Raw genomic sequence first — 22886 nt, 5'->3', positions numbered from 1 at the left:
GATACAGGATTCTGAGCGACTTAAGAAAACACACACTATGAAGACTTGCTTTCTAAATCACATCATCAAAAATTAGAGAGCTTTTTTTTTCTTTTTTTCTTTTTCTTTTTTTTCTTTTTTTTTAAGAAAAACAGTAGTGGTTTTCAAAACTATCTTTAGTATTTTGTCATCTCTGCACTTAAGAATAAAGACTTTTCACAATCAAGTCTTTCTCGGGAGACACACACGTCCTTCTCCCCAGCAATGCTACCTAACTTCTTTCTCTCTGAATAATGGCTCCTTCCTACTGTTTTCCACGGAGTCTGTATCCTTCTTGTGGCATGGGTAAAATTCTCTCTCATAAATAGCAGGGTTTGGAAAAAAAGAGAGGACTTCCAGGGCATATAGGTCTTAGGACAGCTTGAAGGGCTTTTGATCAAATTAAACCAAACAGAAAGTACACCGGTAGGCAATGATATGAAAAGGGTATTTTTTTTTTCCTTTCAAAAAAGAATCAAGATTATTTTAGATGATTGGAGTAATAACTGAATGTATTTTTTTTTTTTTTAACCTAGCATGAAAAAGTAGGTTTCTTTTCTTTTAGACATTTCCCCTGGGGCTCTGGAAGTCAGAAGAAAATCTCCAACTAGCTCAGCAGGTCTACAAAAGACAGATGTGGAATTATGTAGCAAACTCCAGGGTTGCTAGGAACTAGTTTTGAGTGTGTTTGGTAATATTTGATTTATGTTTCTGATGACCAAGTGTTTCTATTGGCTTTGGGTGAAGGAGATGGGTTAGTTGACTAAGTTCCCAGGACATGGAAAGTCTACACTTGAAATGTCATCTAATCTTTCACACACAAAAATGTGGCTGCCTCATAAACACTAAAATTCACTGTGTAAATGTACAAAGCTGTCAAACCATTTTTAAAAATGTAAAGTCCCAAATCCCAGGCAGGTGGGTTTCTTGGGAAGGTCTATCACACAATCAAGTTTAAGATGATCATCAATTTGAAGAGTTCCTGTTTTCCACTAATGCCAGTGCTAGCAGCTTATCCTCTAGAGACCAGAGTGCAAGCTAGAATCTTGGAGGGTACCTTGTTTCCTGGGAGCCAGAGATTTTGAAGACTTTACAGTAGAACTGTCATTCTTTAAAATAAGTATAAGATAAACTCCAGACTGCATTTTATGAAGAAATTCTGATGTCAAAGAGGGAAGGTTAGTGGTGTCTGGTCAGGTAGTTCTGAGACCAGAAGAACCTATTAAAAATTATAGTCAAGACATTAAAATTATGCCTTATATCCCACATGCTATAAACTATGTAAATCTCCATATCTTACAATTATTCACCCACAAGTCTCCATTTCACTGCTGTCATTGTTTTTTTTTATGAGAAACCACCTCTTTTTTTTTCTTTCACCCCAAGAGAAATCTGACTGCAATTGGAATCTACGTGGAAGGTCTGATGCCTTACCAACTAATTGGATCCTCTCAAAGGTTGAATTTTATGTCTGACCTATTTAGAGCTCTGAAAAGCTTCTCCTCTGAAAGCCAGCATCCCAGATCTCAATTTTTAGGTGTCAAGTATCACAGCAGCTAAGGTTAAGTGAGTCGATAGTCTAGAGATAGCCTCAACACTCTTCTCTTCATGCTTACTCACGTGTAACTCATGCGCTGGTGTTTGGAAGGCTTTCCCCATTGGCTTGCATTTGATACCTTGGAATATTCGATATATATTAAACATGTTGGCCAAGAGGAGCTGCATACAAAATGGGGGTCCCATTGCCATTACATCATTTCCTATCAACAGCCTGCTGACACAATGCTTCAGGGAGAATAAAAGTCCTACTTGTCATCAATAGGTTTTTATCAGTCTGTTTTACTTTATACAGAATCTTGGAGTTTGGATTTCATTTTCCCCAAAACATTGCATCTTGAGAAACACAAAAAAAGAACCTGCCCACTGTAGAGGTGACTACGTAGTGACTCCAAGAGGCAACTCGGCTACCTGGCAACCTTCTAACAATGCCCATCTCTCTTCAGCTCTACCATGATGCCACTTTCTTATGACATTCTGTTTCATCTTGAGTTCCCCTCCTCCACAAAGGACAATGACAATATTTCAAATGCTACACCAAGGATGCTACATTCACTATAGCAGAACAGTTGCATCAGATGCTCTGTGAGAACATCTCCCTGTGAGAACAGTCCCTAAGGCTTCATCTTCAAATTGTTGTCTTTTGAAACTTTCTCTTAAATGAATAGAAACTTAAGACTGGGCTACATAGCTCTGTGGAGTTAGGTAAGCATAGAGACTCAGGACCGTTGACGAAATTGAAAGTTAGGAAGCTTCCAAGAAACCAGTCACAAGAACATTCCAAAGTGCCTCCGCAACTGTCCCATTTAGAATAGGGATGGAACCATGATATATCTACAAGGGCAAACACAGACCTCAGAGAAGGGACAAAAGAGTAATCCAAAGAGTTAAAAAACAGTCTTCAAAGTAAGGGGGTGGGGAGGAATCACAAACGTATAGAAAGAAGCAACCAGAGAGAACACCCTTCCGCATTCCCAGGGAAGCTTACTTAACAGGAAAAGTTGGGGGGATGAAGTTAGCTGCTACAGAAATGAGAGGAAATATCAGGATTGGTTATCGAAATATTCTGCAATGGAGAAAGAATGACTGAAGTCAATTTTGACTAAATAGCGAGGACTGTGATTTTCCAGGTGTGAGTTGTCTATGGTTCCTCAGGAAGATATGCCTGCCCTGCTCCTCCAAAATAGTGTTTGTAAAAATTTCTATAATTTAAAGTTTTAAAAAGGCAACTAAAGAAGTTATAATAACAACAAGCAAGTCACAGACACCTGGGGACAGTAGCAAACACTATAATCCCAATATTCTGAAAGCCCAGACCACCAGGTATCTGTATGTTTGAGGGCGGCCTGTGCTATGCAGTGAGGTCAAGGCCAGATGTACTTAAAAAACAAACAAAACAAACAAATCACATTGCTCTGTACATTTTCTTGTTACCTCAAAATTACCAAAACCTAAAATATTCACATAGCTTATTATGGTTTTTTTCCTAAAAATTCACAAAATCAAAGTATTGTGCATAAGAGTTCTTTGTGTTTTTCTTTAGAATGATGATACCTAGGTAAGCCAGTGGGGAGCTCAACACTTCTTTTTTTAAGTTCATTTTACACTTAGTCTTAGTGACTACCTTTTGTCTTAACAATCTCGTGGTAAAGAATCCCTAAAGTAATCAGTTGCATATGGCAGAACTAGATAGGCAGAGCAGATCGTTTATTTGCTTGCTTGGTTGGTTTTGGCCAGGGAAAACCCAAGGAGGAAAAAGGCAGGACATGGCTGAATTTCCAACTACACATCCATTGCTCACACCTCGTGCCACTTCTTAGACCTAAGCAAACCTCATAGCTAAACGGTGTTGCCTTGCTTTCTTTGTTATTTTATAGCTGTGCCTGCACACGTTTCTTTGGGCTGAAAGCAGAGACTTGGAAAGAGCCTGAGAAAAGCCAGTCCTGTATTTTATATGGCAGGAGAAGGAACACAGTAAACACACTGACTTCCCTTTGTTGACAACCTTCCTTGTCTCCCCCTAATGCATTGTTTTGAATAGCAACTGAGTGTCATTTCCCATTATTTAATACACAAAACCAAAACCTCACAGCCCTTGCTTTTCTTCCCAACAACTGATCATGCAAAGTATTTAGAGGATCCATGAAACATGTCAAGGTTGACAGCTCCGAGCCCAAGAGCCCTGCTGAGGCTCAGAACAGGTGTGTGGCCAGGCAGCTGGGGTTGAGATCTGCCCTCTACATCTCATCTCTGCTTTCTCAGCTTCTCCCCCCCTCCCCCCTCCCCCCTCAGTTCATCCCTCTGGGTTAGGATTGAGAAAAGCCTAGACAAAACCTTCCCTCTGGACTGTTTCCCTCTGCCAGAAAGAACTGGCTTGTTCTCAAGACAGCAAGCGTTTGCCTGCTGCAAAACAGCAATGAGCATGTCAACCCGTTTTACTCTCATCACTCACTAGGGATTTAGATAGCCAAGGACATACTGGCCATTTCCCTGGGTTTATGGGTCTCCACTCCCCTAGGCCTGCAACACATTTTTGGTTCATGCGTTCACAGTGTCCGGGCATCTGCAGTGTGGGAAACCCTAACTGAGAGCCAACAGCCCCACAGCTTCTCCCTATTAAAATGTACAATTGGATTTCACATGTGTGTTTCAAACACCATTCTAAGCATGATTTACAGGCTACTGTCTAGCCCCACAGCTGTTTTTCCGTCCTCCAGACTGAGCTGTTTCTAGGAATCCACCACCAGCTCCTTGGCAAATAGTCCTCCTAGCGTGGGCCTCCTAAGTCATTTCTGGCCCAACTAAACAATGCGAAATCTAAAGCAAAGCTTTAAGAAAACACTTATCGAATGCACAAACTATTAATTATTCTCTCCACATAATTACTCCTCCGTGAGAACAGTCTATTCGATGCCTTCTTTCTGATCACCCCACCTCCTAATCAACTTTTTTTGTCATCAAATTAAACTAATCGTGGCCTGGTCCTTGGATATGGGTTACTTATATATGTTAAAAGCTGTATAGGTCCAAAGAGCTTTGTGTGGGTCTCAGGAAATGGTTACCACCTAGAGCTTTTACAGCAAATGTGTTCTTTCTCAAGATAGCGAATAACAATCAGCAGTGCATTTAGGAATTTATCTTCCTGTGGCTGTGTGCTACTGAGACAGCCTCCACTCTCCACAGTTTAGCTTCTAAGACTCTGAATCCTGACTGCCTTCCCCTGCCCCCTATCACCAGAAGCAAAGGTCAGGCTTCAGGCTTGGGCCTGTAGTAAGCTCGTGTGTGCAATGGCTTCTAAGCATTTCATTTTCTGGTGCTGGAGGGCTAGATAGACACTGTGTTTAGTTAAGGCTTTTCTGTGCCTACACCAGCTTAGGACCAACACAGGTTGAGAGAGCTGAAAGAGCCCAACTCTTCTTATCCTAGGTAGAGAAGTGATCCACAAAGTGATGGGTCTAGAGGATCACCTTATCCAGTGACTGAGACCCAACTTGCAAAGAAGATAAAGGAAGAAGGTTTAATATCAAGTGAATTGTCCCAGGAAAAAGCTTTACTAGGAATAGTGCTTAAGGGGATCAGTTTTACCCAATGGTTGCAGAAGTATAGCTTCCATTTCAGATTAAAAAAAACAAACAACAACAACAACACATTAATTAAATTCACGTTAATAAAAACCTTACAATTTAGGTCAAATTAGATTTTGCCCTCTGGTCACAATATACTACCATCCCCAGCCACCCAGGGAACAGAATCTGAGGGTGAAAGGGGGTTAATGTCTTTACTCTCTCACATGTACTCTCAGACCACTGTAGTTTGGAGACTCTTACTGATGACAAACCTCACTGACTTCCTACTGCAGTTCAAACTCCCACAGCTGTGGAGGTTGTGTGCTCAGTCTCTCCGAGGAATTGTAAGAAACCTCCTTGTTAGAAGTTCCTAACTCTGAGGGTTGTGTGACACTCAGGGCTTACTTTATTTTAATTTGGGTCTTTCTGTTCTGTCCTGTTCACAGACTTCATGACTAAAGATTACTAATTACTGTTTTGATAAAGTGAGACTCAGACTCTGTTGACAAGTTAGGCTATCAGATTCTCAAGACACCTTGGAGAACCCTTGACTTAAGCCCTTACATGAATGAGCCCGAATCCAATCTGCCATATCTGCCATAAAATGGTCCCAAAGACCATAGCTGTAACCAGAAGATGAAAAGCACAGAAATAAAATGGCCACTCACTGACACTTCCTGTGTGTCAGACACTACAGCAGACATTTTATATGTATACCTTGTCTCATTAATCTCTTAAGACAACCAGCTGAGACCTACATATATCATCATCATACAGGAATAGAAACCAAGACTGCCTAGCGAAACATGACTATCAGAGGGAGACGGATGAAATCCAGGCCTTTGGTCCACTTTCTGTCTACTGAGCTCTTCCCACAGATGGAACAGTAGATCCTGGGAGAGCTGTGGACCACAGCAGTTGCAGTCTCAGACACGCTGCACAAGGTGTCCTGCATCAGACACAAAAGGAGGAGCTTCAAGCTTTTGTAGGCTACTGTCCATTTCTCCACTAAGGATCCCATCTTACATTCCGAGCAAGCTGATTCATCAACCAGGTCTGTTCCCATATGTAGTCTGGTGAAAATGAGATGCTATCCCTTCGCTCCCCAATGTTATGCCCACTGACTAGCTCCAAGTTGACACTCTTGCGTTCTTGACATGCTTTGGTGACAATGCCAGTGAGCACATGTCTCTCTATCTTCCCACCTGTCTTTCAAAGCTATGAAACAAAGCAAAGCAGCTCTAAACCCATTTCCTAACTAATGCTATAAGAAAACACTGTCACCCCCCAATATATCATGTGACCTCCTCCAATATGAGTGCGCTGTTCACTTGCTCGTCCCTCCTTCTGTTCCGAGCTTTGGTTAACTGACACCCCACACACCTCACAGAACATTTTCTTACAAGACAAGACACTCATACAAACAACAGATACCTTTCTTGTATTCCATTCCTGTCCCAGCAGAATTGACCATAAAAGAACCCAACACTGGCACATCCTGCCCAGCAGGATGCTGTAATGGTATCCACGAACATTATAATCAGGGCAAGATGCAGATGCAGAATATGCTCTCCCTTCTACTCCAGGATCTAGAGCTTTCATATCCTTTCCTTCATTTGAACCATCATGCTTTCAGATAAGAATTTCCTCTCGGGGGGGAAAAAAAAAAAAAAAATCAATCCTAGTTCACCTCAACCCTCCACGGTTGGTTCCATATCAGGAACCTATTCTTACCGTTGGAGTCTTCCACTTCTTCAGCTGGGGTAGCCTTCTGGGAGGAGTGGTGGGCATGTGAGGAGAGGAGACTGACAATCCGTGGCCTCGGAAGGGTCAGGGCTTTTCCATGGACCTTGAGGGAGTGTTCCTTCAACTGGCTGATTGTCATGGTGGAAAATGAGCACCAAGAACATTTGTAGGCATGTTCACCTAGAAGGAGATGTGGTGAGGTAGACAGGAAAGGTGGGAGTCAGGAGAAAGAGGGCTTGAAAGCAAAACCACACAGTGAATTGGCTCCCTCAAGAGGGGTGTTCTAAGGATCCTTGTTCTAGAAGTCCTCCAAGGCTAACTCTCTGCCCATTCTCACAACCACAGTCTTGGGAAACAGCATTCACAGGCCCCAAGATGAGGCCACCTGGTCGCTGTCAATCTTCTGTTCTACCTAGAGCAGTGTGGCTTTTGGGATGATCCCCACCCACCTAATTCACCTAATTCAGAGAGGGTACCTCAAACTTCTCCCCCCATCTCTGTATTAAAATTGATCAGAGCAGGTTTCTTTCAATCCACAGAAAATATTAGGTTTAATTCTTTCTCTCAGTGGCTTTTTCAAACATACTGTCCCTCCATGGCAGCCCTATTATATTAATTCTCAATATTTAATACTGCTGAACTACGAATCCCTTCATCTGACACATTCTTAACCATTTTCTCCCCACATATATTTGGGGCAGAGAGAAAATTCATCATGAAACTCCACTTCCTACATAATCAACACTATAGAAATGCAACATTTCTTTAGGAAGGAGAATTATATGTGGTAAGCATAAGTGGGAAGGGAAGCGTGTATACTGTTTTCAGCATTCAATAATACATTTAAATGGAAATACAGCACAGAAAGCCATGACCAAATGAAGATAAGAGTGTGGCTTACCTTTGCTATAACTTTCAAGCTCATTACATTTTAAGAATGAACTTATCAGTGAGTTTGTCTGTTACTGGATAAATATACACTAGTCTGATCAATCTGGAAATCAATCTCATTACCAGTAACAACAGGTCAATTTGGCCCCCAATCTAATAACTCTACCACTGATAGTCTCATTTAAGAAAACTGCATACAAGCCAGGCATGGAGGTTCAGCATTAAGCTAAAGCAGAAAGATTGTGAGTTAGAGGACAACCTGGCTGCAATAGCAAGATACTTTCACAAAAATCCCAATGAGCAAGGAAGGGAGACAAGGAGAAAGGGAGAGAGGGAGGGGAGGAGGGAGGGAGGGAGACACCCTTAATACAGAGGAGATTTTATTTGGAGGTTAATATTATATATGGACTGGTGAGGTGGCTCAGTGGGTAAAGGCATACACAGGCAAGGCTCATGACCCAAGTTACAACCCTGGAACCCATGTTAGAGAAAGAACTGACTACTGCAAGGTATCTTCTGACTTACAGACAGACATACAGATAGACAGGCAGACACACATACACACAAACACAAATGGAATGGAACATGAGCATACACAGAGAATAAAAACAATCAAGCAAATTGATGAAAAAAATTATACTATTTGTGAGTGGAAAGCTATGAAACAATGTAGATTTTGAAAGAAAACAATTAGGCAAATGTAGATATATCTCTTGATGAACCACAATTAAAATAAATTCTTGAAGAACTTGTATTAAGACAGAAAATTAAGAATGAGTTAAAATATAAAACACTCTTTACAGAGATTATAATTACAACTGTGGAAAATAATTATAGAGAAAACAGGTGACAGGAAGTATCAAATATTAACAGTGGCTTTTATATAATAACATTTTGGATGACTGAACATTATGCACCCAACTCAGGTCCTCTTGAAGAGCAATAAGTGTTATTAACCGTGAAGCCACCTCTCTAGCCCCTAATATTAATGTGAGTTTGGATGCATAAACCTTGCTAGGTAGCTATGAGTGTGCCTCACAACCTTAGAGTCAAATCTAGCACAGCTTAGCTCTAACTCAACAGAGTGCCAGGTATGAGAGCACATGTCTATAATCTCAGGACTCCACTGGATAAGTCAACAGGGCTATTGCAACTTTGAGACCAACTTTGGCTAGACAATGAGTTCAAGGCCAGCTTGAGCTACATAGCCAGCCCTATCTGAGGATACTAATAAAAATAAATAAAACACTCAGCTGAGAATGGGCAAGTTGAGAGACTTGTAGCAAACATACTGCTTTCTCTAAGGCGAGGATCTCAGTGTCTCAGAGTCACATCACAATGACTGAGATCCCACAGTGTAGTGATAGCAGAATTATATTGCTTCTCTTTTTTTTTCTGGATACTTCTCGCCAACTACTGAGTAGAGGAGGCTAGTTAGTCAGCCAGCTCTAGGAACACACACTTAGCTTACTGCTCTGAAGGTGATGTAGCATCTGGTGGGTTCAGAGACCTTTGCTGGGCTAAAACCATTCACCCAGCTCCCCACTGGTAAAAATGCTTTTTGGATAAGGCTAAAGGCAATGAGAGAAGCTTATCAGGATGCTGTCCCAGCTGAATAAGTTATGATATACATGAGTGCTAAAAAGTAAGGTGAATCATGAAGCTACTTACTCCTTGGCCATTAGGAGGAGTTTCCCAGGGACATTAAAATATTCTCAGAAACAAGACTACATAACTAGCTTCCGAGTTCCCACTCATGGCTGAGGGCAGTTGTATGGCATAAGCAGTTCCACTGTACTAAAATAGAATAGCTCAACAGGTCCAATGCTCGTGAAGCAGAGGAAAGATGTGAGTGATGATTGGCGGGCCAAAAGTGAAGGAGCCAAGCTTTTGTAAGTCTGCGCAGAGTGTTGTAAAGTACAAAAGGCACAGAGGGAATCACACAGTACCTACTATTGGGAATGCTATAGAAATGAGTAAGCTGATAGCTGGCACAGCTTAGTGCACAGCCTGGGATGAATACCATGTAGTAACCAAAACAGCATAGCTCCAGGACACTTGTGACTCAAGTTGAAAAGTCGTGGCTTATCTCTGAGCATCTCCTGAGCCACCCCATGCTTTCCTGAGTTTTGTGTTAGCGTATATTCTGTCTCATATAGAAATTAGCTTTAGTGGATTTTTTTCTAACAATTCAAAAAGAGTTTTTTTTTTTTCATCCCATGATCCAGCCAAGGTAATTTAGAAATTCCTTTTAAAAACAAAAACAGTCTAATTCTAAGCTGTTAGTGACATCAGTCAAACAAAGTGCTGGTGGCTATTTTGGCTTTATAAATAAAATTTAATTTTGTTGTTCTCTTTAAAACTGTACATGCAACCATCCCAAGTATAAATTGCTCTTCGTTCCCGTGGGTGAAGCTTTCAGTTTCACTCAAGGCCATGAGGTAGGCAACTTGAGAGAGTACTGAAGAGCACCCCAAGGAGCAACTCACCAGCATGGGCTTTGAGGATGTGTGTCTTCAACCGGCTGTTGTAGGAGGACTTGAAAGAGCAGAGTTTGCAGCGGAACGGTTTGTGGTGTCCATGATGGGTCTGCATATGGCGGTCCAAGCTTGAGGTGGAAGAAAAGGAAAGCAGGGTTAAAAACCACAGACATTTTCCCACTGCTATTCCAAATACCCAAATTCTAAGCTGGTCCAAGTTTTCTCTGTTGTTTTCTAATGGTGACATGCACCACTACCAATAAATAAACAAAGAGGCCAGAGTTGTGACAGCCACTCTTAATAGGAGGAGAATCTGGAGGAAGAGAGTAACGATCTTTTTAGAAGCCTAGCGTGGTTTACATAACTGTAATCCTAGTATTTGGGAGGTACAAGCAGGAGCATCAGGAGTTCAGGACCAGCCTTGGTTACATGGCAAATTCTAGGACAGCTGTATGAAACTATGAAGGAGGAGGAGGAGCAGGAGGAAGAGAAAGAGGAGGAGGGGGAGGAGGAGCAAGAGGAGGGGGAGGAGGGGGAGGAGGAAGAGGAGGAGGAGGAGAAGGGGGAGGAGGAAGAGGAGGGGGAGGGGGAGAAAGAAGAAGAAGGAGGAGGAGGAGGAGGAGGAGGAGGAGGAGGAGAAAGAAGAAAAAAGAAAGATTCTTCTGGATTGATAGATGGATTCATAGTAACAGTTATAGCAAATCATAATTTTCTCTTCATAGAGCACGGGTCATGATAATCCAAAAACAGAAGATTTTTCTGCCCAGCTCCCTAGTGAGAGTGCCTATCTAACTCACATAGAGAAATGGGGTGAGGGTGGGGAGAGATGGAGGATGGTGGAAGGTTAGAGAAATGCAGCAAGGGCTTTCCTTTCTTATATCAGTAATTCTACTTTCCTCAGGAACAGAAGGGAAAGATGAGTTCAAAGAGCGTGACCTGCTCACACAGGCTGCCGTGTTTCCAAGATCTATACCAATATGGACCACAATGCAATGGTGTTTCAAGGAATCACGTGTGCAAGGGGTGGGCTAGAAACCCCTTCTGATAAATACAACCATAGTTGCCATACCAGAAGCAATTTATGAGTATATTACTTAATTAGAACGAACCCCTATACTCCTTAATAATTATTAGTCTGAAAAGTAGTAAGTCTAGCCAACAAGGTATGGGATATTCTTGTTCATACAGGACCCCAGAGACCGACATTCTGTTCTGAGTGACTCCCATGTACTCATCCTTGTTGCACAGACCCAACAACTTCCTATAAAGCCAATGTTCCTCATTTCTATAAGTGGCTCAGCCATTCTCCCAACCAAGCAGACTCAAAACTGGATGCCACTTCTGCTCTGTTATTTGGCTTTTCCTGATGCAGTCCTGATTCCAATCCCTAACTTCTTAAACGAGCTCCTAGGATTTCTTCTAAATTGATCTCCCTGGCTGAGGTATATAGTCAGTCAGACTGCCTGAGACAGAATCCCAGCTATTTGCTTATAAGCTATGTGGCCTCTGGAAAACTATCTAGTCTCTTCAGCCCTCACTTTTCCCATCTATAATATGGAGATAATAATGGGCCAAGCATAGCTCATAGGAGTGTTTTGTAAATATAAAGAGGTAATAGCTGGAGGTGCTTAAGACGTGCCTGCTTTATCAGCAGGTGCAATAATTGTTGGTAATTATGAATGTTACTCATTCCAGACTCTTCCTTTTGCCAGTGCAGTAATTATAAAACACTAATTCCTGGCATTTATAGACATCCTAATACGACAACTACTTAGGTAGCCAGGAGATACACTCTACTATTCCTTTTCCCATAAGTTAAGGCTTATTGAAATTAAACCACCAGCCAGGCCTCAACTTAGGTTAACAACTTCTCCACCTTGGGCCCTCTCTTCTCCCTACCCTGACTTCTAAAACCAGACAGGTTCAACCTTACTGTTTTTAAGACTTGACTTAAATTCCCATAATCTATGAAACCATCTCAACTGTCCAAGGGTAGGGTGCATTTTCCTTTGTTAAATTCTTCAGCATTTTACCAAAATCTTTTTTTTTTTTAATAATGTACTTTATTTTGTCCAGTCATTTTTTTTAGTAAGGCAATTATACCGCAATCATTTTCACATTTTTCTAATGCATAATGCCTGGCATAAATTATTCTTTTATTCAAAATAACTTACTGAGTATGGCTTAATACTTAAGGAACCAAGAATGCCAGTTTTAATGCCACTGTACAGATGCATGCAGGCAAAGACTAAATGTTAGGCTCTGTATCAGCGTAAAAAGTGTGTCATCTCTCCTACTCTAAAGAGAAACATGGCTCCTCCTGCTTTTAGTCATTCTGTCTGAGCTCTGAGCAAACAGACCTCACTCGTTTTCAATGACCACAGAGATAAACAGTAAGCTAGCTAACTCTCTTCAATATTCTGCCAGACTTACAGGAAGAATATTTATGTAACAAAAAGTTTCCTTCCCTTAGACCCTGCCCCCTTCCTATTACCCACTTTTCCACTCTCAAAGCTGTAACAAGCATGGGACATTCCTACTTCTTAGAATCCCCAAACTTTTAGCTATTCATAAGTGTGTGTGTGTGTGTGTGTGTGTGTGGTCACCATGCACTTGTAGAAGCCAGTCCTCCTGACTTCTCCATGTGAGTCCCTGGAACTGAAGTGAGGTTGCCAAGCTTATCAAGAAGTGCTTCTCCTCACCTCTCCACCTTGCTGATTCTGAGCAAGTCCTTAGCATCCATAATCCTTGTCACCTTCCAATGATTCTCCAGTCACAGGGTTAACTGGACTCATTTGCCTTCTTTAACCCCTTGGTTTTCCAAACAGTACTTGACTTCTTCAGATGATATTTAACTTTTGACTTAACTATTTGGTGGATCTATCAGGAAAAACATCTGCTCCCAGAAACCATGTCTTCTCTTGAGTAAATCACAATGACTCTTCTCTGTCTCTCTCTCTCTCTCTCTCTCTTTTTTTTTTCAAATGTCTGCACTGCCTAAATCTAATGCCGTCTCCTCACTGCTACTCTTAGGTCCACTTTATAGGTCAAGGTGGCAGCAGGTAGGAACCAGGAACTGAGCTTTCATAGTCATCCGTGTATCTGTGTCCTGCTACAGTTTAGCTCCCTTCGTTAAGGTATGCCCTCCCAATAACAATGAGGAACTACCCAGTGACACTTACTTGTGTCTGAATGCAGAAACAAAGGAGCAATACTGGCAGCTGTACTTGTCCTCTCTGGTAAACATGGCCAAGGCCAGGTGGCTCCTCTCATGAGAACGCAGCCCCTGCATGGACATCAGGACCCGGTCACATTGACTGCAATGGTATCCCCCCGGCCGGGTTTCATCCTCCAACATTGCATCAAGCAAGCAGTGTCCACCATCCACCCGGCCCACCAGCGTGCCACTGGCGTCTCTGGCTGCTTCCAGTCCATCCAGGAACAGGTGGGAAGGGTCTTCAGCCTCCTGCTAAGAGAACCACACACACACACAGGCCCCACCAACAAAATAAATATCCATTGTTACTACTCCAGCTTGCTTCTTTTCCCTTCATTCTCCCAAGCTCGTCAGCACTTCCGTCAATGTTTTCTCCCCTGTATCTCTGGCTCCCCGTACAGAGAAGGCAAGCTTCAGAGTTTGTTTCTTCCACAGTGGTGTTGATTTCAAGGCCACATTAATTTGGATATAAGAGAGCCTGAGACATGTGACATGGGCTTTCCCAATCTGAAGATAATTCACTCACTAGCAGACTCAAAGAAAATTTAAACTGTGATCTCATCAATTCCAAAATAAAGTTGGATTAAGATTTTGACTCTGAGAGAAGAAAGGAGAGGAGCTGAAGAGAGAGGGAGAGAAAGGGAGAAGGGAGGGGTGGGGAGACATGAGAAAAGAAGGGAACAAAAAGAGCATAGCATAGCTGTGGTGGTTTGAATGGCCTCCATAGGTTCATATATTTGCATGCTTGCTCCCTGTTTGGGACTAAGAACTGTTTGGGAAGGATTAGGAGGTGTGTCTGTGTTAGAGAAAGTGTGTCTCTAGGGATGGACTTTGATATTTCAAAAGCCCATGTCAGGCCCAATGTCTCTCTCTTTCTCTGCCTGTGCCTATGAATCAGGATGTAAAGCTCTCAGCTACTTCTTCTGTACTATGCCAGTGCCTCACCACACTCCCCATACCCACCCTGATGATAATGGACTAACCCTCTGACACTGTAACCAAGCTCCCAAATTGAATGTTTTCTTCATCATGGTATTGCCTTGGTCATAGTGTCTCTTCTTAACAATAGAACAGTAATTAAGATATTGGCTGTCTAAGAACCTCGGACCATTTGACAGGGAAGCTCAACAGTTCCCTGCCTCTATCTTGCAGATAGAAATGCCACCTTCAAATGAATTTTACTATGTGGTTAATTCCAAAAATTAAGGAGCAGTTTGACTTTTAAGCCATCAGGTTCTTGTTGTTGTTGTTGTTTTGTTTTTTGAGACAGGGTTTCTCTGTATAGCCCTGGCTGTCCTGGAACTCATTTTGAACTCATTTTGACCAGACTGGCCTCGAACTCAGAAATCCTCCTGCCTCTGCCTCCCAAGTGCTGGAGTTAAAGGTGTGCACCACCACTGCCCAGCTAAGCCATCAGTTTTTGAAGTAGTTTCTTGGAATACTGATTTTTCTCTTGTGTGAGTCTAGGAAGCAAGCGTGGGACTCACTCCAGTTCAGTGTAGAAGCTTTCGCCTCTGTCCCTGGGTTAACAGTGTTCTCAAAGACAAGGTGGTTTAGTGTTCAAGAAAAGATATGCTTTACCTTCAGAGTAAACAGGATACAAAGGTCAAGAAAGAGCAAATATAAAAATATATTCCAATATCTAGATGGAAAGGGCAGAAGCCTGAATTAATTTCTGTGTTCAGAAGTGGTAAGTGCTTTCTAGAAGGTAGGAATGGAGACTTGTCTATTGAAACAGTAGCTGCTATTTGTATTATGGAATTCAAAACAGGTAATCTAGCAAAGGTGAGGGGAAAGAAGGACGATGCTGGCAGCATCACGTGGAAAGAGAGGTGCGGCAGGCAAACCAGGTCTCAAAGCCTCTTTGTTTTATATTCGATCAATGCCCCTTGCACACCTCAAAGAACCTAGAAAGAAGCAAAACGCAGATTCTCCTGGACTGTCCCATACTCAGGCACATAGCAGTAAGAGTGAGGCAGGAGGGGTCCAGATGATGGGAACAGAGCCCACTTAATTCCTCCCATAAGCTCTGACAGCTCAGAATGATGACCTAGAGACAATCAGCATGAAATAATGTGACCCCAAGACTCCTAGATGAGAATGTGGGGCCATCTTTCTCCACCAGACTGTCCCTCAGAATCAGAAACTAGATCAAACCTTTCCCTGAACGAAATGATGTGGAAGGTCCAACCTGCAAAGAAATCAAAACAAGCCAAGGCAAGCCAAGCATAACTCACAAATGCCCGCATCCCTAGCCACACTCTGCCAGGCTGCTTCAAGCAATGGGTTAATAAATAACTCAGATGTATGTGCATGTACACACACACACACATACACACACACACACCCCAGGTACCCACACCTTCCCTTTCTCACCTTCACAGCAGCTGACACAGCTGGGACGCTGCCATACTGGACGTGTTTCCGGAGGTGGTTACAGATGGCCCGAAGTGTTGGATGAACTTCCACGCAGAATTTACACTTGTAGCCCACCACTTTCCTCTCCTTGATCTTTGGCACCTCTTCTAAGTGACCAAAAGGCTGGTAAAATACAGTGGTAGCCATCAGTACAGCACGCCCTCCCTCAAAGGCAGGCATTTTACTCTTACAGATTACTGGATACTGTATTTTAAAGAGGATTAGAAGGTTAAAGTGTGTCATTATATATATAAACTTCATCAGTCATGGCACATTGCCTACTAGTCGCCGTCTCTGGAATCCACCTAGGTTCCAGCTAGTGAGGAGAGATTTCTGTGTAGAAGCCCATAGTCATGGTTACTAAGCTTTCTGGCTTTCCAACCAGTGTTGATTGTGCAGGTGACATGTTGCAACAGCTATTCCCTTAATGAACTTCTTGATTTAAGAAGGAGAGAGAGAGAGAGAGAGAGAGAGAGAGAGAGAGAGAGAAAACCTATCCCTTGAGATGTTAAGTTCCTGAAGCAAACACCGAAGACCATGTCATGGCTGAGAAGGGCTAAGGGTACCAAGAGATAGCCCTCAACTGCCTTAGGAAAAGCAACCACTGTCTTTTTTTTTTTTTTTTTTTTAAAAAAAAAAACTAGGCTTCAGAAAACACTACTTAGCAGGAAGATATCCATAGAAACCACCCCAAACCTCCCCTGGGAGCCATCGGAGGAGTCAGAGGGAGAAGGGGAGGAGGACAGGACCATGGAGTGGGGTGAGCATAGAATGGGGAATAATCAAGCTCGAAATGTTTAATTGACTTATTGAGCTCTCTGGCAAGCTAAGTCACTAGGAAGCCTGCAGCAGTTTGGCTGGCAACGAAGTGCATGTGGGCACCAGTGATGAGAGGCCTCCTGGGGGAAGGGAAATCAAAACATATCCTTACCCTCTCTTGTTTGAAATCTGCAAAAGCACCATCTGCATATTTCTGCTTGCTCAAAAGCTGTTTCCTCCTCTCCTGGCGTTTGGCACGCTTCTGGAATTCCTCATTGTGAATGTTCAAGTGTGAGGTCAGCTCGGCTATGCTTTGCAATTTGCTATCACAGTGCTTGCACTGGAAGGTGGAGTTCTGGAAGCGGGGGCCGCTGCCTAGGATGACGAAGTCCCTCTTTAAGTCCCTGCTGTGGTGGTCTGTGTAATGCATGCACAGCAACTCTGCTGTGCTGAAGGACAGCTTGAAGCATTTGATGCAGCGGAACGGAAGCCACTCAATGTCTTGAGCTTCACCTTCCACCTCGGCCCTCTCAAAGCTGCTTCTCTCCTCTTCTTCCATCAGTGGGGGTTTCTCATGTTCATCTGCATAGACTGCTGTGAAGTAGCCCCCCAACTTGCTGGCATGCTGCTTCTTTGGGAACACCCCCGGGTGGCGCTTCATATAATGGGACACAATGCCTTTCTTGCTGAAGGACTGGAAGGAACATAAGGAACACTTTTTCTTCTCAACAGCCCGCCGTAGTTCCTCACTCAGCTGAGGAGAGTCATCTTTGGGTGGGGATGGGATGATCACCTTGTTGGGCTTGTCACTGATGGTCCTGGAGGCTGCAAGGCAGTGGGTGTAATATGCATCAATGTCGTGACGCTTCTGGTAGTGGGCTGCCAGTCCCTTGCGGATGGGGTTGGTGTAGGCACACAGGGCACACTTGAAGAGATTATTTTTGCCCTCGGGCTGGGCACGGACATTATTGTGCTTGATCCGGTAGTGCCTGGCAATGCCCTTCCTAGTGGAACAGAAGTACTTGCAGAGCTGGCACCGGAACACAGTGTGGGAGACCAGATGCGAGGTAGAGAAGTGAGCAGTGGACATAGGATCCTCTCCCACCTCCTCCTCTGTCACGGAGACCTGGGAGGGGCTCACTTCAGTGGTTATCTCAGGTTCAAGGGACACTGGCAGCTTCGGGGGAGAGGGGGAAAAGACATCGAACTCAGGCTGGTTGTGGTACTTCTCATAGTGAATTTTGAGTTTCTCCAGCGTGCCATGTGTATACGGACACAGCTTGCAACGGTAGGCACCATACCCTTGTTTGAAAATCCTACTGGTCTCCTCCACGTCATTCTGGGATATGTCAGCTGACTGTTCCACATCATGCACAAAGTCCTCAGCGGTTACCTTGATGGCCGGGTGTCGCTTCTGGTAGTGGGTCAGGACGCCATGGATGCGAGTGTTGATGTACGGACAATGCCTGCATTTGTAGACGGCGCCCGGGTTGATGTCGATATCCTGGGCGAAGTCAGCAGCCTTCACCTTCATACCAGGATGCTTTTTCCCGTAATGGGTGAGGAGGCCGTGCAGGTTGTTGTACTCAGACTGGCACACTGTACACTGGTATGGGGTGGAAGATATAGCAGGGTTAGCTGAAGTCAGATGAATGCTTTTCTCTGGGGAAAGTCTTGCATCCTCTGGGCACTCAGCTTCCTGCTCGGGAAGGGGGTTGGGCATACTGTTTTCACAATTCACAGGGCCTATCAACTCTTCAGGTGCAAGGAGGGCCTTGTCTACACCATCTTTCTCCTTGATGATATCCAGCAACACAGATTCATCACCATTCATGGCCCAGGGGTGGAACGCTTGGTAATGATTGGTGATGTCCCAGATGGAGACCGCTTCAAAAACACAGTCCCTGCATCTGTATGTTTTGGCTTCAGCTGACATGGTAAGAGTGGGAGAGGATGGGTCTGGCCCAGCCCAGAGTTTGGTGGCCATATAAGTGTAATCTACATAATGCTCAGGGTGCCTCCTTTGATAATGCAGGAGCAAACCACTGGGTTCCATGTGGGAGTAGATACACCACTCGCAGTGGTAGCCAGCTTCTATCAAGCCATCTAGAAATGCCCACCGCATGATGGACGTGACTGTGGCCTTCAGGGCAGGGTGGTCTTTCTTGATATGCTTCCTCAGTGCATAGAAATAGGGGGAGGTATATGAGCACTGCCTACATTTGAGCGCTCGAAGTTTCGTTTTGTCCCGTTCCATACCGGAAGCAGGGAGAAGCACACAACCAGCAGGCTTCTGGTTCCGGTCACAGAGGCTTCTGATGGTGGCTGTGTGCTGCCTGATCACATCGGCATTGGCCTTGAAGTCTCGGTGCTTCTTCTGATAATGAATGAGGACGCCTTTGACCGTCCGGTTCCCATAATCACAGTGCTGGCAAAAGAACATCTCAGTCTCCACAGGAGGGCAATCTCTCTCAGAACTGCTCCGGTTCAGCTGCATGGGGGCAGGAGGCCGAGGGGAATCTTGGAGCCCTTCAGCCCCTCTCATCATAGCAGCTGTGGGAGGAGCCTGTCTGATATATTTGGCAGTGACCTTTATTTCTGGGTGTCTTTTCTGGTAGTGAACAAGCACCCCCACAACTGACCGATTGCTGTAGGAGCAGTGTTTGCAGTAGTAAAGCTCAATACTGAGGTCTGGTGGCGGGGGCTGTGGGGGGGGTGGGGAACCTATGTTGGACATTTTGGGAGACATTGGAGCACCCACCTCAAATGATAATTGGGAAAGGGCAGAGCCTCTGTCCACAGACACCATGCGCATGGTTTTCTGGATCCTAAAGTACGAGGCCTTTTCTTCAGGGTGTTTCTTCTGATAGTGAACCAAGACAGAGTGCATGTTGGGGCTCGCAAACGAGCAAACGTCACAATCGTAAACGACCACGGTGTTCACCGAAGGGTCCTTCTGGTTTTCACATTCTGGAGTAAAAGTCTTGGGAGGAGTGTTTTTGTTAAACGTAGCTGGCATACCACCACCACGAGCCACAGGCGTGGACGTCGCCATGCTCTTGGGAGCTGAATTCAAAATCTCCCGCAGGGTCTGGGACTCAGCACTCAGCCCTTCCTGCTGCTCTACAACATAGCTCGAAAAGATCATAGCATTGTTGATTTTCACCGTGGGATGCATTCTTTGGTAATGTGGCATCAGGCTTCTGACATTCGGGCTCGTATAGGAACAAAACCGACATCGGTAGATCAGGTCCGAATGGTCAAAGTTGAGTACATTCATGGCCTCGGGGTGGTGTTCACCGTAGTGCTGTTGGAGGTCTTCAAAGTTGGTGTAGTCAATATAGCATTCCAGGCACCTATACACTGCGCTGTGATCATTGGGGTCCAAGATATACCTAAAGCTGAACTTAATGTATGGGTGCATTCGCTGGTAGTGGGTGCTAACACTCCGGGCAGATTTATTATTAAAGTCACAGTGTTTACAATAATAAAGCCTTCCAGAGTCACCAAAATCAGTATTTTCATTACTGTGTTCCGTCCCATAGATAGGGGGCTGGGTGTTCAGCAGAGCCGCATTGGACACTTGATGATCTTTCATGCTTGTTGAAGAGCCATAGTAATCCTCTTCATCTTCAGAAAGTGTGAGTTCAATCTCGGCCCCATTGGTGGCAGTGTAATCATGGGTGATACTTCTGTAGTTGGGCTCCTTCTGGGACTCACTGGCGTCTCTGGCCCAAATCTGTTGGGCTGAAAAGGATGTGGGAACCTCCATGATGGGATCTGTTGGCTCCTCTTCCCTGTCCAGTTCAACCTCGATCTCTACTTCGTTGTCATCCTCTTCCTCCTCATCGTCCTCGACATTGATGATTGCATCTTCCTGCAGTTTGGTCTGGTTGATTTTGCTCTGCAAATTGCTGGCTATCTCGTCAATCCTTGTTCTCTTCTTCACAGGTGATAAATCAAGAGGAAAGTCATTAGCAAGCTTCCTAGAGGCCTTAGCTACAAAGTTATTCTTGGAAGACAATCCAAGAATTGAGGTCTGACTTTTCTTCACAGTGTTGCTGGAAGAGGGGTGGCTATCTGTCTCATTTTCCAGTGGTAGGCTCGAGGGCTGCCCCTCGAATTTTGGCAAGTTGTCGCAGAATGAATGTTTGTGCTGCTGATGGACTCTTAGCCCTTTCAGAGTCATGGTGGAATAACTACACATGGTGCACTTGTAAGGGTGCAAAGGTGGGACCTGTGTGGGTGGCTGTGGCTGCTGTGTTGGTGCTGGCTGTGGCTGAGGTGGCACCTGGTGTGGTGACTGCAGCTGAGGCGGTGGAGGCTGCTGCAGTGGCTGTGATGATGGCGGAGGCGGCGGTAGTGGTGGAGGTGGCTGTGGTGGCTGCTGCTGCTGCAAGGGGTCCAACATGACTCCTGACTTTCTACCATTGATGCTGGAGTTCTCGTAAGATACCATTCCTTCATTCAACGAGGAAGACAGGCTTTCACTTTGAGAATTCACAGTATCCCAATCCGACGTACCCGTGTGACACTGTTTATGAGCCCCGAGTTTTAATGAGCTCTTACAAGTAAACGGACACTCATCACATTTGTAGACAGCTGTCTTTCCAGATAAGTGGATATTTTCTATGTGACGAGAAATGCTGCGACGGTGCATGGTGAGGAAAGGACAAAAGGGACACTGAAACCTATTCATGAACCTTCGAAATGGAATCCCCTTGGTCTCTAACAGTTTGTTGCCATCAGAGCCCATCAGCTGCTCTGCAGACAATCCTGACGCCTGGTGATCCATAACGCTTAAACCATTCTCACTGTCTACCTCATTTAAGTCTTCATCAGAGCTAGAGTCATTCAGCATGCTGTTAGTGTCCAGGTCAGCGGATGAATTGGTCATGTCAGACATTCCATAACGGGACCTCTCCGTCAAGTTCACAAGGCCAGAATTATGAGGTGACTTCGGCTTCATCTGAGGGTAAGACATAGAAGAAAACTTGGAAGTTGAAGAATTAGGTCTCATGATGGAGTTGCCCATGGAGCCCCTGAAATTGGAGACATTAGTGTTGGGCATCTCCCGGCTTGCAGCATTCATGGACAGGTAGGTGGAGTTGGATGTGGGGCTGGGTTCATTATTATTCTGCACTTCAGATACGTTAGTCCCTTCTTGCTGCCTGATGCTAGAGAGGATCTTGACCATACTGCGGTGTTTCTTCATCATGTGATCACACCAGCGTTCTCGGCGGGGGGTCTGGTAGCTGCACCACTCACAACAAAAGTTGCCTCGAGACTTGGTCAAAGGCTTGACCATGGATTCTAAGATGCTCCGCTCAACAACCTCTGCTGGCAGTTCCTTGCAGGGGTCCTGCAAGGACACAGGTGGGACCACAGGGTCTGACAGTGGAGCAGTGGACAGTGGAGCAGGTGGTGGTGCTGTGGACTCCTTCAGACTGTTTTTGTGGTACATCTTCTGATGCTTAATTATCCGTGCCCTCCGAGGTGATTTGTATGTGCAAAACTGGCAAGAAAAGACCTTTCCGAATCCTTCGTGCATCATGATATTATAATTTAAGGATCCTGGGACAGGAGGTCCTGTGGGACTCTCTTCAGCTTGAGCTCCATGGACCTTCCTAGTATGTTCTATGAGGAGATTTTTTGACCTGAAGTAGCGTACGCAGAACTTGCACTGGAAAAATTTGTTGGTTGGTTTGGGATTAGGGGTAATATGCTGACCGTAATATCCTGGACTGTGGCCATAGTAACTTCCGCTCCCCAATGCAGCTGCACTTTGACCTACAGAGAATATTTAAGAAGATTGAAATGAGAAAAGTAAAGAGAAAGAGATTATGAAATTCAAACACACAAAACAGCACCATTTCAGTTATTCTTGAATAAGCATCACATTCAACAGGCACGATGATTCAAGATGCACTGAAGGCTACCCACAGAGGGTTAATGATGAAGATATCATAGATAGCTTTGTATATAGAATAAAGACAAGTTTCGTGAACTGTAAGATTTATTCTAGAACTTTCCGAGCACTTTGCTTTCAACATTAGAGAGGAATACACAGGGCCACTAAAAGGACAATAACCTAAGATAACTAAGAGAAAAGTGACACCTAAGTAGCAAAAATGCCTTTCAGGGTAAGGAAGTTCAGAAGCCACATGTAAGACCTATGGTGACTAGTTAATAATAATAATAATAATAATAATAATAATAAATAGCAACAACAAT

General features: G+C 44.2%; 1 protein-coding gene across 6 annotated transcripts in view; it reads right to left on the bottom strand.

Annotated features, from left to right (window-relative positions):
• The window catches only part of Znf462 (zinc finger protein 462), a 141205-nt gene that overhangs the window by 54844 nt on the left and 63475 nt on the right, over positions 1-22886 (bottom strand). For 3 of the 6 annotated variants that reach the window (XM_031377435.1, XM_031377434.1, XM_031377436.1), the window contains exons 3-7: positions 16825-22442; positions 15852-16016; positions 13441-13727; positions 10268-10386; positions 6876-7067 (exon numbers count right to left, since the gene is read on the bottom strand). In XM_031377435.1, the coding sequence (XP_031233295.1) occupies positions 6876-7067; positions 10268-10386; positions 13441-13727; positions 15852-16016; positions 16825-22442 (6381 nt within the window). The remainder of the gene's footprint in view (positions 1-6875; positions 7068-10267; positions 10387-13440; positions 13728-15851; positions 16017-16824; positions 22443-22886) is intronic. The other 3 variants (XM_031377437.1, XM_031377438.1, XM_031377439.1) reach the window with 3 other exon arrangements.

Source organism: Mastomys coucha, unplaced genomic scaffold, assembly GCF_008632895.1.
Source record: "Mastomys coucha isolate ucsf_1 unplaced genomic scaffold, UCSF_Mcou_1 pScaffold18, whole genome shotgun sequence".
Taxonomy (NCBI): domain Eukaryota; kingdom Metazoa; phylum Chordata; class Mammalia; order Rodentia; family Muridae; genus Mastomys; species Mastomys coucha.
Note: the sequence above shows the minus strand (reverse complement) of the source record. Positions and strands in the feature narration are given on the sequence as shown.